The sequence below is a fragment of the Nicotiana sylvestris genome, chromosome 3, assembly GCF_000393655.2.
Source record: "Nicotiana sylvestris chromosome 3, ASM39365v2, whole genome shotgun sequence".
Taxonomy (NCBI): Eukaryota; Viridiplantae; Streptophyta; class Magnoliopsida; order Solanales; family Solanaceae; genus Nicotiana; species Nicotiana sylvestris.
The window spans coordinates 41,282,040-41,308,582 of NC_091059.1; the positions used below are offsets into that span (position 1 = coordinate 41,282,040).

Here is a 26,543-nt window from a genome sequence, read left to right on the forward strand (position 1 = left end):
AGCATCATCAAACTTGAAGGATATATCTTTCTCAATAAGCCTACACGAAGGAGATGAAATTTTTGAAAAATCTTTAATGAAACGACGATAAAAACCTGCACAACCCAAGAAACTGTGAATGCCTCTAACTGATGTCGGTGGAGGTAATTTTTCAATTACTTCCACCTTTGCTTTATCTACCTGCAATCCATTCTTGGACACTTTGTGCCCTAGGACTATACATTCTCTTACCATGAAATGGCATTTTTCCTAATTCAGTGCCAAATTTGTTTCTTCACACCTAGCAAGTACCTTGTCAAGATTCATTAAACATTCATCAAAAGAACATCCAAATACAGAAAAATCATCCATAAATACTTCCACAAATCTTTCAACCATATCAGTAAAAATAGCCATCATACACCTTTGAAAAGTTGCAGGTGCATTGCAAAGACAAAATGACATTCTTTTAAATGCATATGTCCCATAGGGACATGTAAATGTGGTCTTCTCTTGGTCCTATAGGGCTATAACAATCTGATTATATCCCGAGTAGCCATCCAAAAAATAGTAGTATTCCGGTCCAGCTAATCTATCAAGTATTTGGTCAATAAAGGGGAGAGGAAAATGGTCTTTTTGGGTGGCATTATTCAATTTTCTATAATCTATGCAAATCCTCCACCTAGTAACAATTCGAATGGGAATCAGATAATTGTTCATTTATCACTACAGTCATTCCTCCTTTCTTTGGAACACATTGGACTGGACTTACCCATTTTCTATCAGAGATTAAAAATACAATACCTGCATCAAGTCATTTAATCACTTCTTTTCTTACCACCTCTTTCATGTTGGGATTTAGGCCGCGTTGTTGTTCTATTCTCGGCTTGTGTTCTTCCTCCATGAGAATTTTATGCATGCAAAAAGATGGACTAATGTCTCTTATGTCAAACATTGTCCACCCAATTGCTCTTTTATGCTCACATAGTACTCTCAGCTAATTTTCCTCCTGCAATTTATACAAGTCAGAAGAAATAATAACAGGTAACGTATCAGAACTACCCAAATAAGCATAATGAAGGTGAGAAGGTAAAGGCTTTAGTTCCATTTTGGAGATTCTTCAATTGATGGCTTCGGAGGAGGACTATTTGGCCCGTTCAAAGGTTTAAAGGGAATTAAACGTTTCATATATTCACATGATGCATTCAAAATATGCTTCATCTCTTCAACCTCATCATTAATCTCCAAACTCTCAAACAACACGATTGCTTTCTCTAAAGAATCCTTCAAATATACACTTGGGGCAATAAGTAGCTCATCCATCTCCATGACAGATATTATAGACAACTCTTCCTAATGGCGAGGAAGTTGAATTGCTTTGTATACATTAAAAATAGCTTCCTCATTGTTAACTCTCATGATCATTTTTCCTTATCTTACTTTAGTTATAGCATCACCTGTAGCCAAGAGAAGTCTTCCCAATATAATAGGAACTTTTTCATCTACTTCAAAATCCAAGATAATGAAATCAGCCGGGAAAATAAATTTCCCAATTTTCAGCAGCACATTTTCAATCACCCTTTCCGGGTAAGCTATGGCCCTGTCTGCTAGTTGTAACATCACCGTGGTGGGTTTTGGAGCTCCCAAACCCAAATTTTTGTACAAAGACAGTGGCATCAAATTTATGCTCGCTCCCAAATAACAAAGTGCATGGCCTACACCAACATTACCTATTCTCACAGGGATAGTAAAGCTGTCAGGATCCTTAAGCTTTTGAGGAAGCTTATTTTGGACCCTTGAAGTGCACACCTCAGTAAGTGCAACTGTTTCAAATTCAGTCAATCTCCTCTTGTTAGCCACAATATCTTTTATGTACTTGGCATACTTTGGAATTTCACGAATCACATCTACCAACGGAATATTCAATTGAATCTGACTCAACATAGAGAGAAATTTGTTGAACATGCGATCATCATTCTTTTTCTGCAATCTTTGTGGAAAATGTGGTGGTGGCCTTAGAACATTCACGGGTGCTGAAACAGTATCATCTTTCTTTGCTTCCTGTGTTGCTTTGGGAATCAATTCACCCTCAGGTATAAGCTTTTCTTTTCTCTTCTTTGGAACTTCTCCTAATTCCCTTCCAGTTCTAACTGTAATTGAACTAACTTGCGGATTTTTCTTTGTATCACTTGGAAGAGCATCTGTAGGCCTAGTGTTTTGATTTGCAGCTAGCTGTCCCATTTGTCTTTCAAGATTTCTGAAATCAGTTCTGAGTTGTTGATTGTCATGCAACAATTTCTTCGACAAATCATTTGTACTTTCTTCTACTTGCTGGGGTGGCCTTTGAGGTTGATTAAAATTTCCTTGGGATCTATATTGATTTTGATTTGATTGATTTCCACCCCAGGAGAAATTAGGATGATTCCTCCAATCTGGATTGTAAGTGTTCCCATATTGTGCCTGTTGATTCATCGGACCTCTGCTTTGTTGTCCCACATAATAAATAGATTCAGGATTCGTGGGGCACATGTCACTCGTGTGATTGTCACCACACATTTCACAATAAATCGACATTTGTTGAACATATTGCATTTGTTGTGTATAGTTCATTGTCATTCTATTCATTTGATTTGCCAATTTTGCTATATCTACTCTCATGGCGGAAAAATCATCAAGTTCAAGTACCCTTGCTGCTTTCTGTTTCATTGCTCTCCTTGGTTCTTCCTCACCTTGCCAATTATAATCATTAGCAGTAAAGTTGTTTAGCAAAAGTTGTATTTCATTATATGGTCTCGCCATGCAACTACCTCCACAAGCTGAATCAAGATTCATCTTTGAAGTCTCATCTAATCCACCAACAAAAGTATGGCCCAATACCTCATCAGTTTGACAATGATGTGGACAGTCTCGAAGTAGTTTCTTGTATCTTTCCCAAGCTTGATGAATAGTCTCACCATTCCGTTGTTGAAACCCAAGAATCTGGCTTCGCAAAGACTTTGTCTTTTTAGTGGGGAAAAACTTGATTAAGAATTTCTTTGCTAAATAATCCCAAGTATAGATTGAATTAGCAAGCTCCTTCTGCAACCATTCTTTAGCTTCCCCCAACAATGAAAAAGGAAACAAGAGCAGCCTGACATAGTCCTTGGAAACATTTGGATAGTTGTAAGTATCCGTGATTTCCAAAAAATTCTGAATGTGCCTCTGCGAGTCTTCATGAGATAGGCCTACATATTGCCTAGTGGACTGAATCAGCTATACCATGTACTGTTTAAGCTCAAAGTGACCAGTGATATCAGGCTTCACATTAGCCTATGTCATATTAGCAAGATTTGGCCTTGCAGCTTCTATCATCGGATGCCCTCCATTACCTGCCATCATTGTTGGCTGTGGTTGAACTAAAATGTCCAACTCTCTTTCTGTTTTGTATCTAACTTCCAACTCCTTCCTCGCTCTATGAAGTGTTATTTCAATTTTAGGATCAAGAGGGAAGAGATTGCTTGTGCTTCTACTCCTCTGCATTCAAGAGAAGAGCCTGCGTGACACAAACAAAGTGAACTGAAAATTAATGCTTAAACCAATAGCTAATAAAAGCTTAACTCAGTCAAGTAGCTAATTTCTAAGTCCCCAGCAACGGCTCCAAAAACTTGATGCGACGAAAACACTCACGCAAGTATACGCGATCGTCAAGTAATATAGTAATAAGTAAAGTAACGTTCCCACGAGGAATTATGATCAACTTATTGACTGATGCAAGCTCAAACAATTATCAATTCAAGCTAATTCATCACAAAATACATAAATAACCAATTTCTAATTTAAATAGTAAACACACAATAATACAACTCAAAGTTTATTATACCACTTATGCAATCTTCTTTTAACAATTAATAAAAGAGATATTCCAGGGTCATGAGCTTGCTAGAGATCGTGCTACGCTTTTAGCTTAAGAATGATTTATTGAATTATCTGGGTTATTGATTATAGGGTTAATAATACCCATAAGAATCTGTCCAATTCTTATATGCCTATTCAAGTTAAATTAATACCTGTATTTCTATGGCATTAATATTAACTCAAATGCATTTACAATTCCTATTTTTCAACCAAACAAGGCAATATATTTCTATCTTAATCGCTAATCTCTCACCCGATGCCCAGGATCAAGATCTTGTTTTTTTGATTCTATATGCAATCAACAATTTCCTTTTTCAAGTTTAACTCAAGATTCATAAATAGTATTTCACTGTTAGCTACGCAATAAAATAATTAACAGCAAAATTAAATAAACAACCCATAACGATAAATTCAAGATTATCCATTTAAGCTTCAAACAACATAATTATCTAACACCCATGACCCCAGAATATTTGGGTTTTTAGCCACTCATTCATACAAACATCAACAATATAACTTTTAAACATCAAATAAATAGATACTAGAAGAAAGTTTAGAAAAACTCTTTTAATCCTTGCTCCAAAGTATTGTTCCTCTTGATTTTTGATGCTTCCAGATGAATCTCCTCTTCTTTTTCTCTCTAAAATCAGGTCTCTCTCCCCAATAATGGTTGTTTTACCCTTTTTAATCATGTAATAATGGGTTTTGACAATTATGCCCTTTTAGGACCGAAATAGACTCGTTCTGCAATTTTTACACGTCCGCGACGCCCCGCGCGATGCCCCATGTGTCGCGTACATGGATTGGACAGAGGCAGAATACATTTTAACGGAGCAAAACAATGCAGCACAAAAATTTGCACTTCTGCGGCGCCCCACGCAGCGCGACAGTACATTGTTTTTGCGCTGCTTCATTTTTTCTCTTGTTTTTCTATCCGGGCTTGCTATGCGAACCCCGAACACGATCCCGACTTGATTTATTTAGCTTTTTCTCAGACTTCAAAGCCCCAAATTAATCAAATTCATCCCTAATTAAATTCTTAAGTCGAAATCTCTTCCTGTAAGGCATAAAACATGAATTTAGTAATTCATTATTAATTAAGCTCAAATCTTTGTAAAATGCAATAATTAAAGTGTTGTTACAACGACTAAAATACAGGTTTTTAGCCTATGATCAGGTAGATGGAGTAACACGTGATAATTCATAACAAACGTAAAAACATGACAAATGAGGACGAAATTATCACGCCGAGCCATAGCGAACTGCTTGGGCCAAGGGCTGCAGAAATGGTAGAGTCATTTGGATTATGTTTGAACACAATTTTTTGGATGAGTTGCTTGTGATTGGCACTTTAAATGTTATTTTATTTTGTAATATAGGCTTCGATTTGCAATTCCAAGTTGGAAATATCAGCAGGAGTGGAGGAGACAGGAAGCAAGAGGTCAAGCATTGCGAGATCAGCTGTGTTCTGGAAAGCTAAAATTAGTATCACCTTTGGTACTTTGGTATTGGGTTGAGTGCTTCTATAAATAGTGTTTGAAATAGTTTGTAGTGTTTTCGACTAGCGAGCAATAGTGTTTGAAATAGTTTGTAGTGTTAATTCAGGAATTTTTCTTTTTATTTTATTTTCTCTTTTTATGTTTGGTGTGCTTTGACTGTGTGCAGACTACAGGTTAGATTGGTGCATGACTCGATCTTCTAGGAAAAAAGTGCAACCATACGAGCCAGAAATCGAAAAACAATTGTGACAGTTGAGAAGGTTGGGCAATCCTCAACCACAGTAAATATGGATGGAGATGATAATATTATGGATTTGGTTGCGAAAGAGGCAGCCCAGATAAGAGAAAAAGTTGCTCGGGATGCTAAGGAAGTAACTATTAGAGATGCAGAAATTGCATATGAAGAAGAGATGGCTCGGAGATTGGCTCAGAATCAGCCCTTCGTTCTAGACCAGTACGGAAAAATACCACCCGACCAAGGGAGACCATTTGGCGTTTATGCTAGACCGGTCTACAACTTTGAAGTGTGAGACCCCTCCTATTGTAGCCAACAATTTTGAATTGAAGCAAGGGTTACTCCAAACCCTTCAAAACAACTGTGTTTTCAAAGGAAAGATGAACAAAAGTCCAAACAATAATCTAATGGACATCGAGGAGATTATGAACACCTTCCAATATAATGGTGTGTCACAAGATTCAGTTTATCTAAGGGCATTCCCATTCACATGAAAGATCATGCAAAGCACTAGTTTAAAATCTTGCCCCAAGGATCAATTAGAATATGGGAGGAGATGACCAGAAAATTTCTTGCTAAGTATTTTTCCTCAGCTAAAATAGGCAAGTATAGAAGGGAAATCCGTAACTTCTGCCAGAACGAGACTGAGATCGGGTTTGAAGCATGGGAGATGTTTAAGGAGATTGTGCCAAAATATCAACATAGTGGATTTGAACTCTGGATGCAACTCCAGGACTTTTGGGATAGTTTGACATCAGCCTCACGCAGAACATTGAGCAATGTAGCTGGGGGTCCGTTGATGAAAAAGACTCCAGAGGAGATAGTCACTATTATAGATGAGTTGTTTAAATATGCAAATTAGTGGCCCTCGGAGATTGTTAAAAGAATAAGATCAACTAGTGTTCACCACGTTGATACTAACACATTTGTGCTGGTATAGCTTGATGCCATGTCAAAAGAAATAAGGAAGCTGACCATAGCCTCAGTACATAATGAGCCTCATGCAGCATGTGATATATGTGGAAGAGGACACCCTAATGATGAATGTCAAGCTACCATAGAGGAAGTGAATGCGGTGGGTACTTATAATTTCAATGGAATGGGTAAAAAATACTCCGGGTTTACATGGAGTTCACCTAGGGGCACAACAAATGCATGGCAATAAAATAACTCCACATTTCAACGAGCTCTAGGCTTCCAAAATCATCAAAGGCCGCAATTTCAGCCTCAATAGCCAATTCAGTCTGGTTTATAAGATTTGATGAAGTCTTTCATTGTCAAGACATATGAGAGACTAGATGCTCATGGTGCAGCTATCAAAGAACTTGGGACAAGTTTGTGAAATTTGGAGAGACAAGTGGGAAAGATTGCAACTAAATTATCTGAGAGAATCCCAGGCAGTCTACCAGCTGATACTGAGAAGAATCCCAAAGAAACAGTAAATATTTTGACCTTGAGAAGTGGACAAGTTTTGAAAGATTACACTCTAATTCAAAAAGAAGTTGCGCCTGAAAAAGAGAGTGGGAATGAGCTGAAAATTGAAGATGATAAAAAGACTGAGAAGAAGAAAGGTAAGAAGGGAGCAGAGAAAAAGAAGAACAAGGAAACTTCAAGAAGGGAGGAATTTGATGATGTGAGCAAGCATATATCTACTCTTTCTTTTCCCCAAAAGATCTATAGAGAAAAGCTGGACAAGCAGTTTGAGAGATTTCTAGACATGCTGAGACAGGTTAATGTGAACCTGCCATTCACTAAAGTTCTGTCACAAATGCCATCTTATGCAAAGTTATTGAAGGAGATCCTTACAGAGAAGAAATAGATAAAAGAGACCAAGGTGGTCAAGCTCACAGAGCATTGCAGTGCAATCTTGCAAAACAAACTCCCACAAAAGTGTGGAGATCCAGGGATTTTTACCATACCTTGCTCTTTAGGCACTCTCAATTTTGATAAATCTTTATGTGATTCAGGTGCCTCAATAAATCTAATACCGTTGTCTATGTACATGAAGCTGGAGAATGAGATTGGAGAGATAAGGTCTGCACCAATGTCTATGCAGCTGGCAGACCAAACAACTACAAAACCCGAGGGGATATTATAAGATGTTTTGGTATGGGTCGATAAGTTTATATTTCCTATAGATTTTATAGTGGTGAATATGGAGGAGAATAAGAAGGTCCTCCTCATCCTAGGAAGACCATTTTTAGCAATGGGTAGAAATATACTGGATATTCATGATAGAAAACTCATTCTTAGAGTGGGTGATAAGACCGTAACTTTTGAGACGAATATGGAAAAAGGGGTGAAACAAGAGAAGCCAGCTACAAGTGTTAAGTGGAAGGTGAAGGGTGTGAAAAACAGGCCCCAATGAATGAAAAAGACAAGTGTGGGGTGTACCCCAAGAAGGTTGAAAAGAAGTTATCTACATGGATGTGTGCACTAGTTCGGGCACATGGAATGGATCCCGACTTCGATTCAAATCCTGACTAGAGATTCAGGGAAGTTTCCTCTATCTTACACTTTTTAATTATGTGTTATGGGGACATGCCACAACTTAAAATTTGCGGTGGAGCATATTTGTATGTTGTATGTATATTAGTCTTAGTTTTTGCTTTAGTTAGCTTGATTGTTTTTTTCTTTATAGAAGTTAGAAAAAAATTGAAAAGCCATACAAACTTTCAAATTTTCGACTGTTCCCGATGATGGATATTATTCGACAGGTTTCTTGAGGAATTAAAGCCGAAAGAAAAGAGACAAAAAGATTTTCTTTTGTTGGTAGTGTAATAATCCCCCCCTTGGTTTTTCTTTATGTTGCGATTCTATTACAATGGTTTTGTTTGAACTGAGTATAGTTAGTTTTTATTTTTGGTAGAAGTAGGAAACCCCGTGCTATGAGTTTAATTGAAAGCAATATCTCTTGACTTTATTATGCCTTGAGAATAGTGAGTTCTTTAGTTGCGACGCTTAGGCTCGTTTTTTACTCTTGTATAAAGTACCTTAAATTGTATGATCTTAACATTGCTTAACTGTTTTGACTAGAGTGTCTTGATGAGTCCAATCCTGAGTGAGTTATGTTCCTTGTGTGTGTAAGATTTTTGTGTTATTCTATGCATTATATTTGATGTCTAGAACTTGGCCCATGTGTTTGCAAAGCAAAATAGTAGTTTTATTTAGTCTTGGAGGTGATATAGGCCTTTCTTTATTGAGCAAGTTATATAATTTTACCAACCTAATTGTTATATATCTTAGTTAACCCCTTTTGAGCCTGTAAGTCTATTTCTTGGGCAACCACATTACAAGCCTTACCCATTTATTTGAATTTATCATCTATTTGAACCTATATACCTCTCTTGAGCACTTAAAAATTATTAGGAACTTTGTAAAAGTTGAAGTGCGGGGTGGCTGGTTTGGCTTTCGAGTGGAACTTATGAAATAAGGAGAATGATGCATTGTTTTTGAAAGTGTGAGCCACTTTAATTGAATAAGAAAAAAAAATTAGTTGTATTGTTGTGCAAAATATTTTCTGATAAGTGATAACTCTTGATGTAATTGTGCTTAAAGAAGTAGGGAGTTAATGCATATTGATGTGAAAGTGGAGTATGGTTTGACATAAGTGTGGGGTTTTGAATGTTAAATGTATGTATTAAAGTTCTTAAGGAGCTGTAGTCACTCTTATATCTACATATATCCTACCTATCCTATAGCCTACATTACAACTAGTTTAAAGTCCTACTTGATCCTTGACTGAATTAACTCAATTAGTAGAGTAGTACACTATGGGCAAGCCTATGGTTCATCTTCATGGCACATGAATATCGTTTCTGAGAGTGAGTGATTTCTTTTTATCTTGAGTTCCTAATTGTTCTTGAATTTTATATGTGTGAAACTACTCTCTTTTGTTGTGTGAGGGAACTTGATTCATGAATGAAAGGTAATGTCGTTCACCTCTATGTTAGTGTAAGTGAGTAAGTTGTGAATGATGTGTGGTACTTGTGAGTCGAATATTGAGGCAAGGATGTTACTCTATTGTGCTTAGCCAATTTTAAATATTCTTGGTAAGTTGAGTCTTGAGTGTTGTTTATAAGGTCGTGTCTATATAGAGTATGGTTTGATTACTCGAGGACGAGCAATGGTTTAAGTGTGGGGTGTTGATGGTAGCAATAATCTCATGTTTTAGTCAATTAGTACATTCTAATTTATTGCACTTTAATTGAGTTTGAGTATTAATTGCTAGTGTTTTGTACTAATTTTGTGTTTTATGCCTTGTAGGAGTGTTCATATCTATGTAGAGGTTATGAAATGAATTCAAGCTATTCTGGAGCTTTGAAGTCTGAGTAAAAGCTCAAGGATTAAGTGGGGATTGTGATCAAGGATCAACGAATGATAGTGCAATTTAAGAACGAAACGAAGAATCGAGCAGGCATACTGCGCATTGTATAGCAAAAAGCACAAAACTTTTCACTCAGAAATCTGTTTAGGCTCCACAAATATAGTTGGAAAGATATTTAAAAGGGATACAACTTTCATGTTTTACATTTTTCAAAATTCCAAACTTCTGCGGTGCGTGGGGCGGTGCATGAATTCCTGCAGTTTGTCAGAAATCAACTCTCTGAACTTCCCCACAAATTCCCCGCATGGCGCATCGCCCCATGAGGCATGCCTGTGCAAATTTGTAGAGTAATTGTACTATTTCGCATATAAAAAGGTGTTTTTGTTTGGACCCAACCCTACTTGGTATATATACACGGAAAAATATTATTTTTGGGACTTTTGACACATCTTAGACCTAAGTATGCCAAGGAGGAGTTAGAAAAGCAAAAACTCAAGGATTTCATCATTCAATTCTCACTTAAGACAAGAATTTGGATTGTTCTATGTTTTCCTTTAACTTAAACATTATTTTGATGAATTACTCCATATCCATGGAGTAGTTCTCTTTAGGGTTGCTGAATTTAGTGTATTGATACTTGTTTGTGGATAATTAACTCTAGTTTTATGTATTGAATTATTTTGGATCTAATAACTGTTGCATCTATATTCACTTGTTCATGAATTGAAGAGAGGCATAACTTGTGATATTGTTGCATTATATTTTGTTTGTTGAAGTCATTAATTCTTCTTAGTAATCAGAAGGGGCTTGTTAAATTGTTGATTAAACTTAATTAGGAGGATAATCGAGAGAGGTTCTCCTACAGACCAATCCATTACGAATTGCTGCATATCTTCACGTGCTTAAAATTGGTTCATCGTGTAAGGTTGAGACATAATCGAGAGAGGAGTTTCTACTAAACAATTAAACTAATAACCAAGTGAATTCGAGAGACTCACTTGAACATCAAAAGTGAACTATCTAAAGTTAAATCCAAAACATTTATCTTGCACATATCCTATCAACCATATCTTCTCCCAATTGATAACTTCCTTTGCTTAGCATTGTCATTAGTCGATAGTTTAGACTCTTAGTTAACTTGGTACACCCTATGTTTTTGTACTTAAAAGTGCATCGTAAGTAAAATAATGTATGACCAAAAATGAGTTCATCTTTGGAAGTATATCAAGTAAGTTATCATGTTACCTCAGATGTTACATATATTGAAGATCATGTACAACAAGTATAAAGAGGGTTGGAAGGTTTAGAAGCTAAGTAATTAAAGAAAATAATGTTTCATCGAAAGTCGACAAGTTGGGAATGTATAACATGTACTTTTGGGGTGAGACTAGGGTGCTTAAAATGATAAAAAGGTTATGTTATGAGTTATGTTAGTCGTATGATAGTCATGTGTTATGTTTTGATGCCAAGTGAGTTGTGGAACAAAAGTGGATGAAAGTCATCACAATTACGTTCATAGGTTTTACTAAAATTTAGGTCAATTGTAACTGCGATTTTCTCCCAATATACTTAGAGTTACGGGGTCTTCTACCCATTAAACTGAAGATATATTAGTCTATTTTATAACCCATTAAACGATTTGTCAATATGTCATCAAAATAGAGAGGTATATGCATTTTCGCAAGACTGCGCAGGCTGCTAGGTGACAAGTAGGTGTGTCACCTGCTTGCTTAAATGAGAGTCCAAAAATGGACCAGTTTGGGTCGTCCAAAGAGACATTTTAAAGGAATCTTTTGTTCATGTAATACATTGATAATAGGGCACAATAACCAGACATAAACCCCTGCAAACATCCTCCCAAAAATTGAACACAAACCCTAATTAAATTTCTCTCCTTTTCAAGTTGAAGTTAGAGGCGAAACCTTGAGTTTGAAGAACCAGGATAAGAGCTGTGTTATTCAACAAATAAGGTAATTTTACTTCTCTCTTTCATATAATTTTGGCTATGTGTATAAAGCCATTCTAAAATTGTAAGAACTCATGGGACGGTGATCGGAAGCCGTGAGTTCGAGATTTTCACTTGTAACGGACTATTTTGTGGACTCTTTTGTGTTGCTGTTCAGTTGCGTGTTTTACTACTGTTTTATGGAGTTTTGGAGGAGGAATGGATTGGATAAATACCACATAAATGCAGGGTGGTGGGCTGGTCATTCGTCGTAACATTTTCGGGTCTTTTGACACTACTACGATGGTCGTTTTGTGTATGAAGAGATTGGGGTGTGTTGGATTGTTTTGTTGTATTTTATGGTGTATATAAGATTGGAAAATAATGTATATATCATGTTATTGTTGTGTTCTTGTGTTGTTGGTGTTATCTTTGATGGGTTTTCAATTTCTTTAACTTATGTTTTGGATGATCTAACAAACTTATTGTAAAGAACCAGATAGGGAAACTGACACATTTGGTACACATTGTTAATGAACGTATTCCAGCCAGAACTCCAGCTAATGTGAATTGCTGCAAGTGTAGAAAATATAGAAATAATATAGGGACTTGATCCCTTGTGTTTCCCTGACAACACTACGAAAGTCAACTAAGCACAGCTGGAAAGTGACTGCTACAGAAACAGTGCACACAATGCAGCAGTTTTGCAGTCACTTGTCCTTTGACCAACCAATTGCTTACATCATTCATATGATGCCATCAAAGGCATTTTAGCAAGAGTATTACAACAAAACATCACTTGAATACTTGAGAAGTCACTTCAAGTTTTCAATCCTTCAGAGAAAGTGAACTAAATTCGCAAGAGCCTCAAGAACAAAGTTAAATGCTACTACAGACCAGTTCCCAAATCTAATATTTTGTTGTCCTTAGTTGAGTTGTAACTTTGTAATTATTCTTCATTGTAATTCCTAAATTGCTTAGCTAGAAACATTACTTAGGAACCCCTTTGTAAAACCATAAACCCTTTGTGTTTGTGTCGTGACTAGAGTTAGTCATGAGTTGAAGTCTTTGTAATAGGTGTATTGCAAAGTGGCTTGTAATAAGTGTATTACAAGTTAGTCAGGGATTAAGAGTTTAATTTTTAGATTGTATAGGTTGTAATCTAAAAGTTTCTCATAGTGAAGTTGAAATCCTGCCAGTGTAGGTCGTGGTTTTTTATCCCCTTGAGCATGGATTTTTCCACGTAATTCTCCCTGTCTTATTTACTTACTGTTTTATTAGTATTCACAGTGAAAACTCATAGTGGACCTGGTAGTCTATAGTTTGGGGGACTCATATAAACTATCAATTGGTATCAGAGCGGGTTTCTCCTATCAGGCTAACACATAGGAAGGATCCTTATGACTGCTCCACTAAATTTTGAAGAAGGTCAATCTACGTACAGACCATCCAGGTTCAATGGGCAATACTATGGGTGGTGGAAGGCAAGAATGCATGATTTTATCATGGCTGAATATTCTGAGTTGTGGGATGTCAAATGTGATGGTCCTTATATCCCAACAAAGGTAGTTGGAGACCTTCCATTGACAATGCCAAAGACCAGAAAAGAATACACTAACCCAAACAGGAAAGCTGCAGAGAAATATTTTCGTGCCAATAAAATTTAGGTGTGTGGAATAGGACCTGATGAATATAATAGAATCTCTGCTTGTGAAACTGCCAAGAAGATATGGGAAGCTTTGCAAATAACACATGAGGGAACCACTCAAGTAAAACAATCTAATATTGATATGCTCACTACTGAGTATGAACTCTTTAGGATGAAAGACGATGAATCTATTCAAGATATGCACACAAGATTCACCTCTATCATAAATGAGCTACACTCACTTGGTGAAATCATTCCTAGGAACAAGCTAGTGGGGAAAATTCTTAGTATCCTGCCCAGTTCTTAGGAAAGCAAGGTGAATGCTATTACTGAAGCAAAGGACCTGCAGGAGCTGACCATAAACGAGTTGGTTGGAAATTTGAATACCTACGAGATGAAGAGGAAGATAGACAGTGAAAGAAGAGAACCAAAGAAAGAAAAAAACCTGGTACTCAAAGCTGAAAGCAATGACTCGAGCGAGGAGGACAGTGACATGGCTTACATAACCAAAAGGTTTAAGAAGATGGTCAGAAGAAATGTAGGAATACTAAAAAGGGGCAACTCCAGCAAACCAAAGAACTTTGATCTATGCTACAAGTGTGGAAATCCAGGGCACTTCATCAAAGATTGTCCTTTCCTGAAGCAAGAACACTCCAAGTACAACCTTGAGAAAGTATCCAAGAGGAACCCGGTTCCTGACAAGCACTTCAAAAGGAAGAGGTCCGCTGACAATGTGGTGAAACAGGCTCTTGCAGCATGGGGAGATTCCTCTAGTGAGTCTGAAGATGAAACAGATGCAAGTGACAACTCCATGATGGCAGTTGAAAGTGAGAAAAATGAATATGATTCAATATTTGCTTTGATGTCCCAATTAGATGACGATGAAGACAATGAAAACAATGAGGTAAATTTCAAGTATGTTCAGAGAAATATGAAATTCTACTCTCCTAAGAAACTCATGTCTTTAGCTAGTGTATTGATTGATGCCTATCATAGTCTTGTGGAGGATAAGTATGCCTTGACCTTAGAGCTAGGAGAAGCTGAACAAACTAGAGATGATCTGGTGGTGTATGTAGTTGATCTAAAGGAAACTTTTTGTGAGTTGGAGAAAGAAAAAATTGTTTTAACCGAAAAAATTGCTAACATACAACATGAAAGAGATGACTTTGTGGTTGTAGCTATTGACTATAATAAAACCATTGAGAACTTCAGTAAAGAAAAAGAGGCTTTAGTGAAGAGAGTGACTGATATTAAGGAAGAAAAAGATGATCTCTTGGTAGTAATTGCAGACCTGAGGGAAACAATAGAGGGATTAAGAACTGAGTATAAACCTGGAAATTCTTGAAAAGGAAAAGAGGTAGCCAGTGAGGCACATATTAGGTTTGAAAATGAGTTAAAGGCTGTGAGAACTAGCTTGTATGTTGAAACTGAGAAAAACAAGCATCTCCAAACTGAACTGGAAAGAGTAAAAAATGATCTTGAAAAGTCCATAAAGTGGACCTGGTCCTCAGAAGCTATCACTGCCATGTATGTTAATAATGGTGGAAACGGACAGGGAATAGGGTTCCAAAGGGAGAAAATCCCTTACAACCCCCATAGCAAGTATGTTACTATATTAGATAACTGGCTGTGTACCCACTGTGGGAATAACGAGCATTTCAAGGAAAATTATCAAGCTAGGGTCTAGTCTATTTATAAAAATAAAGTGTTTGTTGAAAATTTAACTACTAAAAAGGGACCAAGTGCCACCCATAAAAAATGCATATTACATGCATGGACTAAGAGAGCTCTTATTCATCCTCTTGCCTAATACAAGGGCCCAAACTTATTTGGGTTCCTAAAACTAACTCTTGATTTCCTTGTGCAGGGAACAGTGAACGGAAGCAGTCAACAATGGTTCATGGATAGTGGATGCTCAAAAAAGGGAGTGTATCCTTTGGCAATGGGAAAAAGGGGTGCATTCTTGGAGTTGGAAAATTTGGGAAATCACTCACTCACTCTATTGAGAATGTGTACTATGTTAATGGTCTTAAGTATAGTCTCTTGAGTGTCTCTCAGATCTGTGATAAAGGAAACAAGGTGGAGTTCTTGTCCAAGATATGTACAGTTACTAATCTGGTAACTGGTGAAGTGATACTTGTGGCCAAGAGATACAAGAACATCTATGTTGCTGATTTCGAGTATATACAAAGTGGTGATCTGAGTTGTCTAAAGTTGTTGATGATGATGTTGAACTCTGGCACAGAAGATTGGGGCACACAAGCTTCGCTCTTCTGAATAAACTAATTTAGAAGGGCCTGGTCTGTGGTCTGCCCGTGTCAAAGTTCAAAGTACAGAAAGTGTGTGATGTCTGTGCTAGAGGAAAGCATGTGAAGTCATCTTTTAAGCCTAAAAAGGATATCAGCAACTCACAACCACTCGATCTTCTTCATATGGATTTGTGTGGCCCAATGAGAGTGCAAAACATGGGAGGAAAAAGATACATCTTTGTGATAGTGGATGACTACTCCAGATTTACATGGACTCTATTTCTTAGAACAAAAGATGAACCCTTTGAGGTATTTGTGGCTATTATGAAGAAAATCCAGGTGAAGATGGTGTCTAGAGTAGCATGTATCAGATCAGATCATAGAACAGAATTTGACAATGCTAAATTTGATGAGTTCTGTAATGAAAATGGCATTACCACAACTTCTTTACCCCAAGTGTAGACATGTGATTTTTAACCCTCCCCAAAATTTCACCCATTTTAGCATGTAAATATTTAGTTTAGGCCTAATATTGCTATTTCAGCTAATTTTGACGCTTTTACTTTATTTCGTCACAAAAATGAAAATTACAAAAAATATTTTAGTTTACGTATTTTTCGTAAATTTAAATAAAAAATATACAAAAATAGTACCTTATATTTATTTTTATATAATCTTGAAAACACAAAAAAATAGTTCTATGTTTTATAGTTTAGTTCAATTAATTAAAATTAGTTTTATATTTTTATATTATAATTGTACATAATTTTAGAAGGAGGAATTAGTTTTAGGTTGGTTTATCCCGTCTTTATAAATCTAGTAGTCCATTTTTCTAGTCTTGGCCCAATTACCTAGCCCATCATTCCTAGGCCCATACCCATAACCTAATCCCTACTCCTATATAATAGTACTTAACACCTAAATATAGGGACACCAAAAAAAGGCCTAAAAATCTACAGAAAGAGCGCCGCAAATCAGAACCCACACCCCTGACTTCACCTTCTTCAACCATTAACACACCCATTGTCAACCCCCTGTCTAGATTTCCCTCTGTCTCTCCCTCGTTCTTTAAGAGAGAACGCCGATGGGCAGTAAATCGGCGATTTCGTCGGCTAAATTTTGACCACCCAACGCCTCACCCCTACTTTAAAGATAAGCTGAACCCTAGAGAGGCTTGAGAGATTAAAAAGAAACGCAAAAAATGTGAAGAGAGGACGAAACAATAGTGAAACAAGGAGGAAACTAATTTTTTCCTTCCTTAATACGCATAGACGGTTTGAAGTTAGAGCAAGGAAATTTCTGGTTATGTTTTGTCGATTGTAATGTCATGGGCAGCTTTCCAGCCGTGTCCCATGACCCCTTGGGCGCGCCCCGTGGCGTCCTAGCAAGCCTTCCAATGCCTAGCACCACTGACGGCCCCGTGGTCTTGGCCGCGCCAAGTGACAAGCGCGCATGTGCCTCTGTCGCCCTACCGATATCCCTCGCCAGCGCCCAACCGCAGGCAGATTCCAACAGCGCCGCGCGCGCAGACAACGCCGCGCGCGCAGACCCTGATGCCAAAGACTATGCTGCCGACAACGGACCTGTTTTCTGCCTTATAACAAACTAAGTCTTTTTCATTGTAAATATAGAGTAGTTTTATTCCATGTACTTCCATTATGTTTCTCTAGCTTAATCAAGCCTAGTCTTGTAGCTTTGGATTATTTTTTTTAAAGCATTATTAGGGGGATCAAGCAATCAAACTTTCTAGCAAGCAAACAATTCTCTGTACTGGTGTCTCTCCCCCTCGACACCGCGTTGCCTTTCTGTAATAGCTTTCATTAATGCAATCAAGCTTTCTTTCATTCTCAATTCTCATTCCTGTTCTCTCAATTGCTCTTGACATTGGTTTTCCCGTACGGCACTGACAATCTAGTCTAGCGTACGGAGGGGACCTCAGTTGGCGGACAACAACTGCATTGACATCAGTTTCTTAGCCTTACATCGCCCTTCCAAAGAATCTCAGGAAGGCGCCGCGTAACAGTTGGTATCAGAGCTTAGGCTCGACATCGGACGAGGGAACGCATTGCCATTACCACCATTTCTGACCATAGTATATCATGGGGACCGCATTGCGGCCCTTGAACAGACGGTTGACGGATTACTACCCATCATGGATACGGTGCCTGAACTAAGAACCAGCCTAGGGAAAAGGTTGGATGACCTAGACCGCAGGGTGCTCCAGGCCAAAGTTGACATAGAAAACATCAGTCGTGACTCCGAGGGAGATCGGCAAAGGGCAGCCACAGAGGAAGCCGAAATTTTTGGCAAATTCGAGGGACTCCAACAGGAGCGTGCCGAGGATTTAGCTTACAGGGCACAAGAGGCAGACAGGGTGACTGCTATGCAACAAACTATTGATGACTTGACAGACAAGCTCAATGTTGTCAATGCTGCTTTACAGGGCCTTCTGCGAGGCGGTGGAAACATGATCGGGGGCGCTGCAAACCCCACTTCCGCGACACAAAAACTGAAAATTCATGAGCCAAAGCCATATAGTGGAGCTAGGAATGCCAAGGAAGTGGAGAACTTCATCTTTGATGTCGAACAATATTTCGATGCTGTTGGGGGCCTAGAAGAAGCTAAGAAGGTAGCAACTGCTGCCATGTATCTTCAGGGTGATGCTAAACTCTGGTGGCGGGTGAAATACGAAGCCATCAAGGCCGGTGAAGATGCTCTCGAAACATGGGCAGAACTGAAGGCAGCCATCCGCCTACAGTTCTTCCCCGAAAATGTTGAATACAATTCAAGGAGAAAGCTACGGGAGCTCTGCCAGACCAAATCTGTGCGGGACTACGTGCGGGAATTCTCCGCGCTCATGCTAAGCATACGCGACATGGGGGACAAAGATAAGCTCTTCACTTTCCTAGAAGGGCTGAAACCTTATACCCGTATGGAGCTACAAAGACAACGGGTAGATACCCTGCCCAAGGCGATCCAAGCAGCTGAATGCCTTAGGGACTATTAAATGGAAGCTCGGAAGGATAGGCCTCAACCGCCTGCCCGAGCGGGATTCAAAGGGGGCCAGTCTAGCAATGGTGGCCCTAGCAGAAGTGGGGGAGATCGAAGCTCAACCAAACCTAAGGCTCCCTCCACAGGCAGCAACAGTGCTGCATCTAACAACAATGATCGGGGGAGGAAGCCTCCTTCAGGGTGCCGTCATTGTGGCGGACCACATTGGAACAATGAGTGCCCACATGCACAGATGAATGCCCATCAGACTTTTGATGATGGGACAGATGACGATTCAGACGATGCGGATCAGACTGAACCCGTAGGTGCCTTCAATGCAATTGTTGGCTCCATTTCTGAGGCATTAGCAGAGACTAGTGCTGGTATCCGTAAGAAGAAGGACCCATGTCCCGTCACCAAGAAAGGGAAAAAGAAGGCGGATGATGAGACTCCTCTTAAGCACGAGAGGACCTTAATGTTCGTTGAGATGAAGGTGAATGGCAAGCCCATTCGGGCCATGGTAGACACGGGTGCTACCCACAACTACTTAGCCTCGACTCAGGTGGAGCGCCTTGGTCTAGTCGTAGGGAAAGGTAGAGGCCGTGTCAAGGCTATCAACTCACCTCCCCAGCCAGTGGGTGGAATAGCCAAAGAAGTACCGATGAAGCTTGGCCCTTACGAAGGAAAATTCAACTTGCGCGTGGTGATCATAGATGACTTCGAGTTGATAGTTGGATTGGAATTCCTGAGGCAAACCAACACCATGCCTGTACCGTATGCTGACATGTTACTGATGATGGGAGCAAACGGGGCCAAGCCCTGCGTTATCCCGTGCATGCCCATGAAGATGGCCGTTGAAAACATCTCGGCCTTGCAGTTGAAGAAGGGGGTCAAAAGAAACGAACCTACGTTCCTGGCAACCCTCTGCATCGAAGATGTAGAATGCTCCTCGGGTCCCATTCCTGAACCCGTGAAGGAGCTACTACTAGAGTTTGAAGATGTCATGCCACAAGACATGGCAAAGCAACTACCGCCTAGGCGCACTGTGGACCATGAAATTGAGCTGGTGCCGGGCGCGAAGCCACCTGCCCGGGCGCAAAGCCACCTGCCCGGGCGCCTTACAGAATGTCACAACCCGAACTCACCGAGCTTTGGAGACAATTGACGGAAATGCTAGACACAGGGATTATCATGCCCTCCAAATCCCCATACGGGTCCCCTGTGCTATTCCAAAAGAAACATGATGGTAGTCTACGACTTTGTGTGGACTATCGGGCTCTAAACAAAATTACTGTGAAGAACAAGTACCCTATTCCGCTAATGGCAGACTTGCTCGATAGACTGGGTGGTGCGACGGTGTTCACCAAAATAGACCTGAAGACAGGTTATTGGCAAGTTCGGATTGCAGAGGGTGATGAGCACAAGACGACCTGTGTGACAAGATATGGGTCGTACGATTTCCTAGTTATGCCATTCGGCTTGACTAACGCCCCAGCTACATTTTGCACTTTGATGAACCAAGTCTTCCGGGAGTACATTGATGAATTCGTGGTGGTCTACTTGGATGACATTGTGGTATATAGCCAAACATTGGAGGAACACCTGATGCACTTGCGGAAGGTCCTAGCTCGATTGCGGGAGCATGAACTATATGCGAAGCTATCTAAGTGCTCCTTTGCTCAAAAGCAAATTGACTTCCTCGGACATGTCATTGGGGAAGGGCGGATCAAGATGGACCAGCAGAAGATTCAGGCAATCACAGATTGGCCGCCACCTAAGGATATCCACGCCTTGAGGGCGTTCCTTGGTCTATGCAATTTCTATCGGCGATTCGTGAAAAACTACTCCCTCATTGCAGTACCATTGACAGAACTCCTCAAGAAGGTCACGCCTTAGGAATGGGGACCCAAGAGAGCGGAGGCCTTCAACGCATTGAAAGCGGCTATGTCTAGTAGCCCCATCTTGGCCATTCCTGATCTGGCCAAGCCGTTCGAAGTACAAACAGATGCATCTGACTATGCCCTCGGTGGCGTCCTGCTACAAGAAGGGCATCCTGTAGCGTACGAGTGCCGGAAGCTAAAAGATGCAGAGCGGCGCTATGCTGCCCATGAGAAAGAATTATTGGCTATCGTCCACTGCTTGCGCCTCTGGAGGCACTATCTGCTGGGAACCCCGTTCGTGGTCAAGACAGACAACACAGTTGTTAGCCATTTCATGACCCAGCCGAAGTTGAATGGTCGACAGGCCAGGTGGCAGGAACTCCTAGCTGAATTCCACTTCAACCTGGAGTACCGAAGTGGGAAGACCAATCATGTTGCTGATGCGCTCAAGTCGGAGAGCTGATCTAGCATCGGTGTGCTTACTCGCCACCCTAAGGGGGAGCGAAGTAGCCACCTCCATCAAGGACCAGATACAAGATCTACTCATCAAAGACCCTACTGCACAGTATTTGGTTGATTTGGTAGGACAAGGCAAGACTCGCCAGTTCTACATGGAAGATGGTTTTCTGAAAGTGAAAGGGAACCGACTTTATGTTCCTAAAGGAGGAGATTTACGAAGGACTCTTCTGGCGGAATGTCATGATACTCTGTGGGCCGGCCATCCCGGTGAAGAACGCACCATGGCGTTACTTCGCCGTGCATATTATTGGCCTCAAATGGCCAATGACATTGCTCAGTATGTGAAGACTTGTCTAGTATGCCAGAAGGACAAGTCAGACCGCTTAACACAGGTGGGACTCTTGGAACCACTAGTTGTCCCAAAGAGACCTTGGGAAAGTGTTTCCCTGTATTTCATCACCGGATTGCCCAAGGTCGGAGATCTAACAACTATCTTGGTTGTGGTAGATCGGTTTTCCAAATATGCTACCTTTATTGCTGCCCCACAATATATATCAGCAGAAGATACAGCTCGACTCTTCTTCTCTCATGTCGTCAAATATTGGGGCCTACCCAAAGATATTGTTAGTGATCGTGACTCACGCTTCACTAGCAACTTTTGGACCCAACTCTTTAAGTGTCTTGGGTCGAAGCTGAATCACAGCTCAAGTTTTCATCCGCAATCTGATGGCCAGACGGAGCGGTTCAATGGTATGTTGGAGGAATATTTGCGTCATTTTGTAACCGGATCGCAGAAGAATTGGGTGAAGCTTCTGGATGCTGCTCAACTGTGTTTCAATTCACAAAAGAGCTCTAGTACAAACAAAAGCGCTTTTGAAATTGTTACCGGACAGCAACCGCTACTCCCACACACCGTCAATGCACCAAATATGTCTAAATCTCCTCGAGCTGCTAGCTTCTCTAAAGAGTGGAAGCAAAATTTGGAGATAGTGCGGAGCTATCTTGTCAAGGCTCAAAAGCGGATGAAGAGGCATGCTGATCAGAATCGTCGCTTTGTTGAATACCAAGTAGGAGACAAAGTGATGGTCAAAATTCCAAAACGTTACTTATTTGCAGGGGTCCATGACCCTCGCTTATTGCAAAAATATATTGGACCCTTGTCCATTGAAAGGCGTATTGGGAAAGTTGCATACCGGGTGGATACCCCAGCTTGGTGGAAAATTCATCCTGTTTTTCATGTCAGCCTCCTGAAACCTTTTCGGGAAGATACAGAGGATCCTTCAAGGAGCCAGCTCACAATACCCAGTATTCGAGGGCCCAATTCAACCGGGAAAAGGCGTGTTGAAGCTATCCTTGATGATAGAGTGATTCATGCCTCAAGGAAAGATCACCAGGAGTTCTTGGTGAAATGGCAGGGCTGTGATACAGAGGAGAACACTTGGGAGAGGGGAACAAACCTCAAAGCCTACAAGAGCCTAATTGAAGATTATCTTGCAAGTAAGGCGCCGAGGACGTCGCCAACTCAGGTGGGGGAGAATGTCATGGGCGGCTTTCCAGCCGTGCCCCATGACCCCTTGGGCGCGCCCCGTGGCGTCCTAGCAAGCCTTCCAATGCCTAGCGCCACGGACGGCCCCGTGGTCTTGGTCGCGCCAAGTGACAAGCGCGCATGTGCCTCTGTCGCCCCACCGATATCCCTCGCCAGCGCCCAACCGCAGGCAGATGCCAACAGCGCCGCGCGCGCAGACAATGCCGCGCGCGCAGATCCTGATGCCAAAGACTATGCTGCCGACAACGGCCATGTTTTCTGCCTTATAGCAAACTAAGTCTTTTTCATTGTAAATATAGAGTAGTTTTATTCCATGTAATTTCCATTATGTTTCTCTAGTTTAATCAAGTCTAGTCTTGTAGCTTTGGATTATTTTTTTAAGCATTATTAGGGGGATCAAGCAATCAAACTTTCTAGCAAGCAAACAATTCTCTGTACTGGTGTCTCTCCCCCTCGACACCGCGTTGCCTTTCTGTAATAGCTTTCATTAATGAAATCAAGCTTTCTTTCATTCTCAATTCTCATTCCTGTTCTCTCAATTGCTCTTGACATTGGTTTTCCCGTACGGCACTGACAATCTAGTCTAGCGTACGGAGGGGACCTCAGTTGGCGGACAGCAACTGCACTGACATCAGTTTCTTAGCCTTACGTCGCCCTTCCAAGGAATCTCAGGAAGGCGCCGCGTAACAGTAATTATGCTGGAAATATCTTGTTGCTATGGAGTCTAATTGAAGTGGGGATCGTCGCTCGAGGTTCAGGTTCAAAGTTTTCTGTCCGGGTTTCACTGAATCTATGGTAGCTCGTTTGTTTTGTCGCTGCGTGCGTCTGTTTGAGTTTGGATTTTTGTTAATGGCATTCCATTTGTCCGTGTGTTCGATCAGAAGTTAATTATAAAGAGTTTATCCGTCGAGGTTCGATTTGAAATCGTTGTTCTTTTTTCTTTGAGGTTTGAGTTTCAATTATTTCATATACCTATGCTATTTCAGTCTATTTACGATGCTCTGTTTATAGTGCTAATGGTGGTGATAAGAATAATATTAGCCTATGATTTAATCATGTTTGTTTATTGTTTGAGATTTGTGAATCACTGTTGCATATTTGGTTTAGATGCGTTCATGAGAATTCATCCTTGCTATTTTGAGTAGTTCATGAGTATTGTGTAAGCTCTGTTTTAGGATTTGAAAGTCTTTCTTTTAACTTCAGTTTCTTGTGCCTCGCAGTAGTCTGGCATCTCACTCTTAAATTTTCAAATTCTTGTATGGTTAAAAGAGGTAAATATTCTCCTTCATCAATTTAGAAATTAAAAGTGTTTGAATAAGCAGTTTAAGTAATTGTTTGGTCTGGTGTTATTAATGTTAATTGGAATATACTAGCATCCTGTGGATATGACTATTAAGATATCATGTTCGTTGTTAGTTCTAAGTTAGACCTGCGTTCTCTTTCTGTTAAATCTAAAATGTTAAGTGGAGTGATTTGTGATCCATCAAATGGGTCAGTGTATTTCACTACCTTCTCATGCTTGACTATGTGCACTCTTTGCAGTTATCGTATGCATTGGTGTTAATATTATGATCTGGCAGAACACAATAATGAAAAGTGAGGTGTTTCGCATTTTGTTTATTGAAAATAAGTTGAGCTGAGGTGTGCCTCACATTTTAAGGAACACTTGTAGTGTGCTTTTGGCGCGTTATAATAAAATTATCATTGCTACGGGTACGGTTCCCGTGATGTAGTTGTGATACACCTTTCCTAAATTCAGGTCCAAAGACGTGTTTTAGATGACTTTGAAATCTTCCTTAAAATATTTAAAAGTGTTTTAAAGCTAAAATCCACATAGGTTTAAAAGTGTATTATGAATCAGATAATAGGCCAATAACAACAAATGAGCGATCGTGCTAGAACCACGGAATCCGGGAATGCCTAACACCTTCTCCCGGGTTAACAGAATTCCTTACCCGAATTTCTGTGTTTGCGGACTATAAAATAGAGTCAATCTTTTCCTCGATTCGGGATTCGAACCGGTGACTTGGGACACCATAAAATTATTCCAAGTGGCGACTCTGAATCTTTAAATAAATAAATTCCGTTTCGATTGTCACTTTAAGTTGAAAAAAAACTCCCTTATATACCCATTCCCTGGGGGTAGGTAAAAAGGAGGTGTGACAGCTCTGGCGACTGTGCTGGGTATCGAACCTAGAATCTCTAGTTCAGGGTTGAGAATTCGAGCTTAGAATAACTATTATACTTGGCTTTTATCTATTTTCTAATTTTTTGCGTGTTTGAGCCTAATGTGCGAAATACCGCTTTAATATTGCTTGAACTGTATATAAACTGTTACAAAAACCCACTTCTCTCTGAGTCTTCTTAATCATCTGGGAAGTGTGCACTTCATGTGACTTCTTTTCTGTTAGAGTCATATCCTAATTTTAGAACGAGGTTCGGACAAGTTGCAAAGCCGGTAAAGCTTCTGTATTTCCGGTACGCTGCATCCCCTTCGGCTCGAGCTGTCCGCTCGGGTAAGCCAGGTCTAGAACAATACACCCAGATTTTAAACCTAGAATAGCATAGCCTCATGGCGGATCCCTAGTAGGAACGCTTGTTTGCATCACGTGCATTTGAATTTGGGGACTCAACACATGGGTTGGGTCCGTCTAGGACAGGTGTATACAAATTAAAAGACCATCCTGATACATCTTACATGCTACTTGTGTATATGTCTATTTCGGCTTGCATGTTGACTGGCTTCTAGAATAGGGAAAGAAAATTCTGAAAATCTGCCAAAATTCTGAAAAAAAAGTCATTTCAAAACGAGCCAAAATTTTCAAGTGTCATGTTTTCCTGTTCCGTCAAAACGGTAGAACTACGCGGGTCTGATTCTCACCGGATGTGAGATACATAGGCAAACCTCATCGGTTCCGGCTTCCAATTTTCAAAAAATCCAAAAAAATTCTTTTACTTCCTTCTTTAGAATTTTTTTTCTTTGAGACCCCAATTTTTAAAAAATACAAAAAATATTTTCTTTTTGTTGCTTCTCAAAATCAAAAAATACAAAAATATTTTTATTCTTCTTTCGAAAATTGAAAAGAAAATCCAAGCTTCAAAAATACTTTCCTTTTCTTTAGAAGTATTTCTTTCCTAACCTCAGAATAAAAATCCATAAATGATAAAATATTTTTCTTTCTTCTTTAGAAGTTTTTCTATAAATATTCCAAAAAAATAAATAATAAAAGTTAAAATTCAAAAAAAAAAGGAAAAAAAAATCTTTTTTCTTTAGAAGTCTTTCTTTGCAAGAATGCTAAAGGAAAATCAAAATCCAAAAATATTCTCTTTCTTCTTTATAAGTCTTTCCTTTGAAAAAAAAGTAAAAAAGAAAAGAAAATTCGAAATCCAGAAAAACATAAATTTAGTTTTTTTCCTTTATTCCTAATCTTCCCGAACTACCCAAGATCTGATTCATGTTTCCACATAATACATAGGCAACCCACATCAGGTTCGATCACCATTAAAAAGAAATGAAAAAATATTGATAATAATAAGGACTAACTGAGTCCATTCTAACATATTTTATTTTGAATTATGAAGAAAGTTGAGGTGGGGTTTGTGGTAAGTTGGAAACACAAGATCTAGGGAAAACTGATAACTGACATCGAAGATGTTACAAGTGCTCAAGAGACTCAGGGTCAGAGGGTTCAACAAGAGTCTACTGTGTTTGAAAAAATAGAATACTGAAACAGCAAATGACCGAAATGTGTCAAGCGTGGGCCAGTGGTCGAGGACAGCCTCGTCATGAGTCACAATCTGCTACACAGCAAGAGCAGTACCACTCTCCTGAGTACCACTCGTACTCGTTTGATCTTCCTGCAAATATTAAGAAGCCTGCCCGAAAGATGG

The 26,543-nt window shown here is 39.7% G+C and overlaps 2 protein-coding genes across 2 annotated transcripts; one reads left to right on the forward strand and one right to left on the reverse strand.

The window, feature by feature from the left end:
• Window positions 1-1,077: 1,077 nt before the first annotated feature.
• Window positions 1,078-4,565, reverse strand: LOC138887279 (uncharacterized). The gene is made up of 5 exons (XM_070169007.1): window positions 4,437-4,565; window positions 3,348-3,492; window positions 1,917-3,203; window positions 1,420-1,709; window positions 1,078-1,332 (listed from the first exon to the last, which is right to left on the reverse strand). The coding sequence occupies exons 1-5, from the start codon at window positions 4,563-4,565 to the stop codon at window positions 1,078-1,080; spliced, it is 2,106 nt and encodes a 701-aa protein (XP_070025108.1).
• Window positions 4,566-7,762: 3,197 nt separating this feature from the next.
• LOC138887280 (uncharacterized) lies at window positions 7,763-16,238 on the forward strand. The gene is made up of 5 exons (XM_070169008.1): window positions 7,763-7,945; window positions 13,835-14,850; window positions 14,941-15,208; window positions 15,395-15,553; window positions 15,864-16,238. Exons 1-5 carry the CDS (start codon window positions 7,763-7,765, stop codon window positions 16,236-16,238), a joined length of 2,001 nt encoding a protein of 666 aa, XP_070025109.1.
• The last annotated feature ends 10,305 nt before the right edge of the window (window positions 16,239-26,543 follow it).

Coding starts and splice junctions, on each gene's coding strand:
- LOC138887279 (XM_070169007.1), bottom strand. CDS start 4,565: ATGATTAAAAAGGGTAAAACAACCATTATTGGGGAGAGAGACCTGATT. Junction 3,493..4,436: donor TTGGAGCAAGGATTAAAAGA/GTTTTTCTAAAC, acceptor TCTTGAATGCAG/AGGAGTAGAAGCACAAGCAA. Junction 1,333..1,419: donor CAGGTGATGCTATAACTAAA/GTAAGATAAGGA, acceptor CCTCGCCATTAG/GAAGAGTTGTCTATAATATC.
- LOC138887280 (XM_070169008.1), top strand. CDS start 7,763: ATGGAGGAGAATAAGAAGGTCCTCCTCATCCTAGGAAGACCATTTTTA. Junction 7,946..13,834: donor CTACAAGTGTTAAGTGGAAG/GTGAAGGGTGTG, acceptor CCCAGTTCTTAG/GAAAGCAAGGTGAATGCTAT. Junction 15,209..15,394: donor AGGAAAATTATCAAGCTAGG/GTCTAGTCTATT, acceptor TTCCTTGTGCAG/GGAACAGTGAACGGAAGCAG.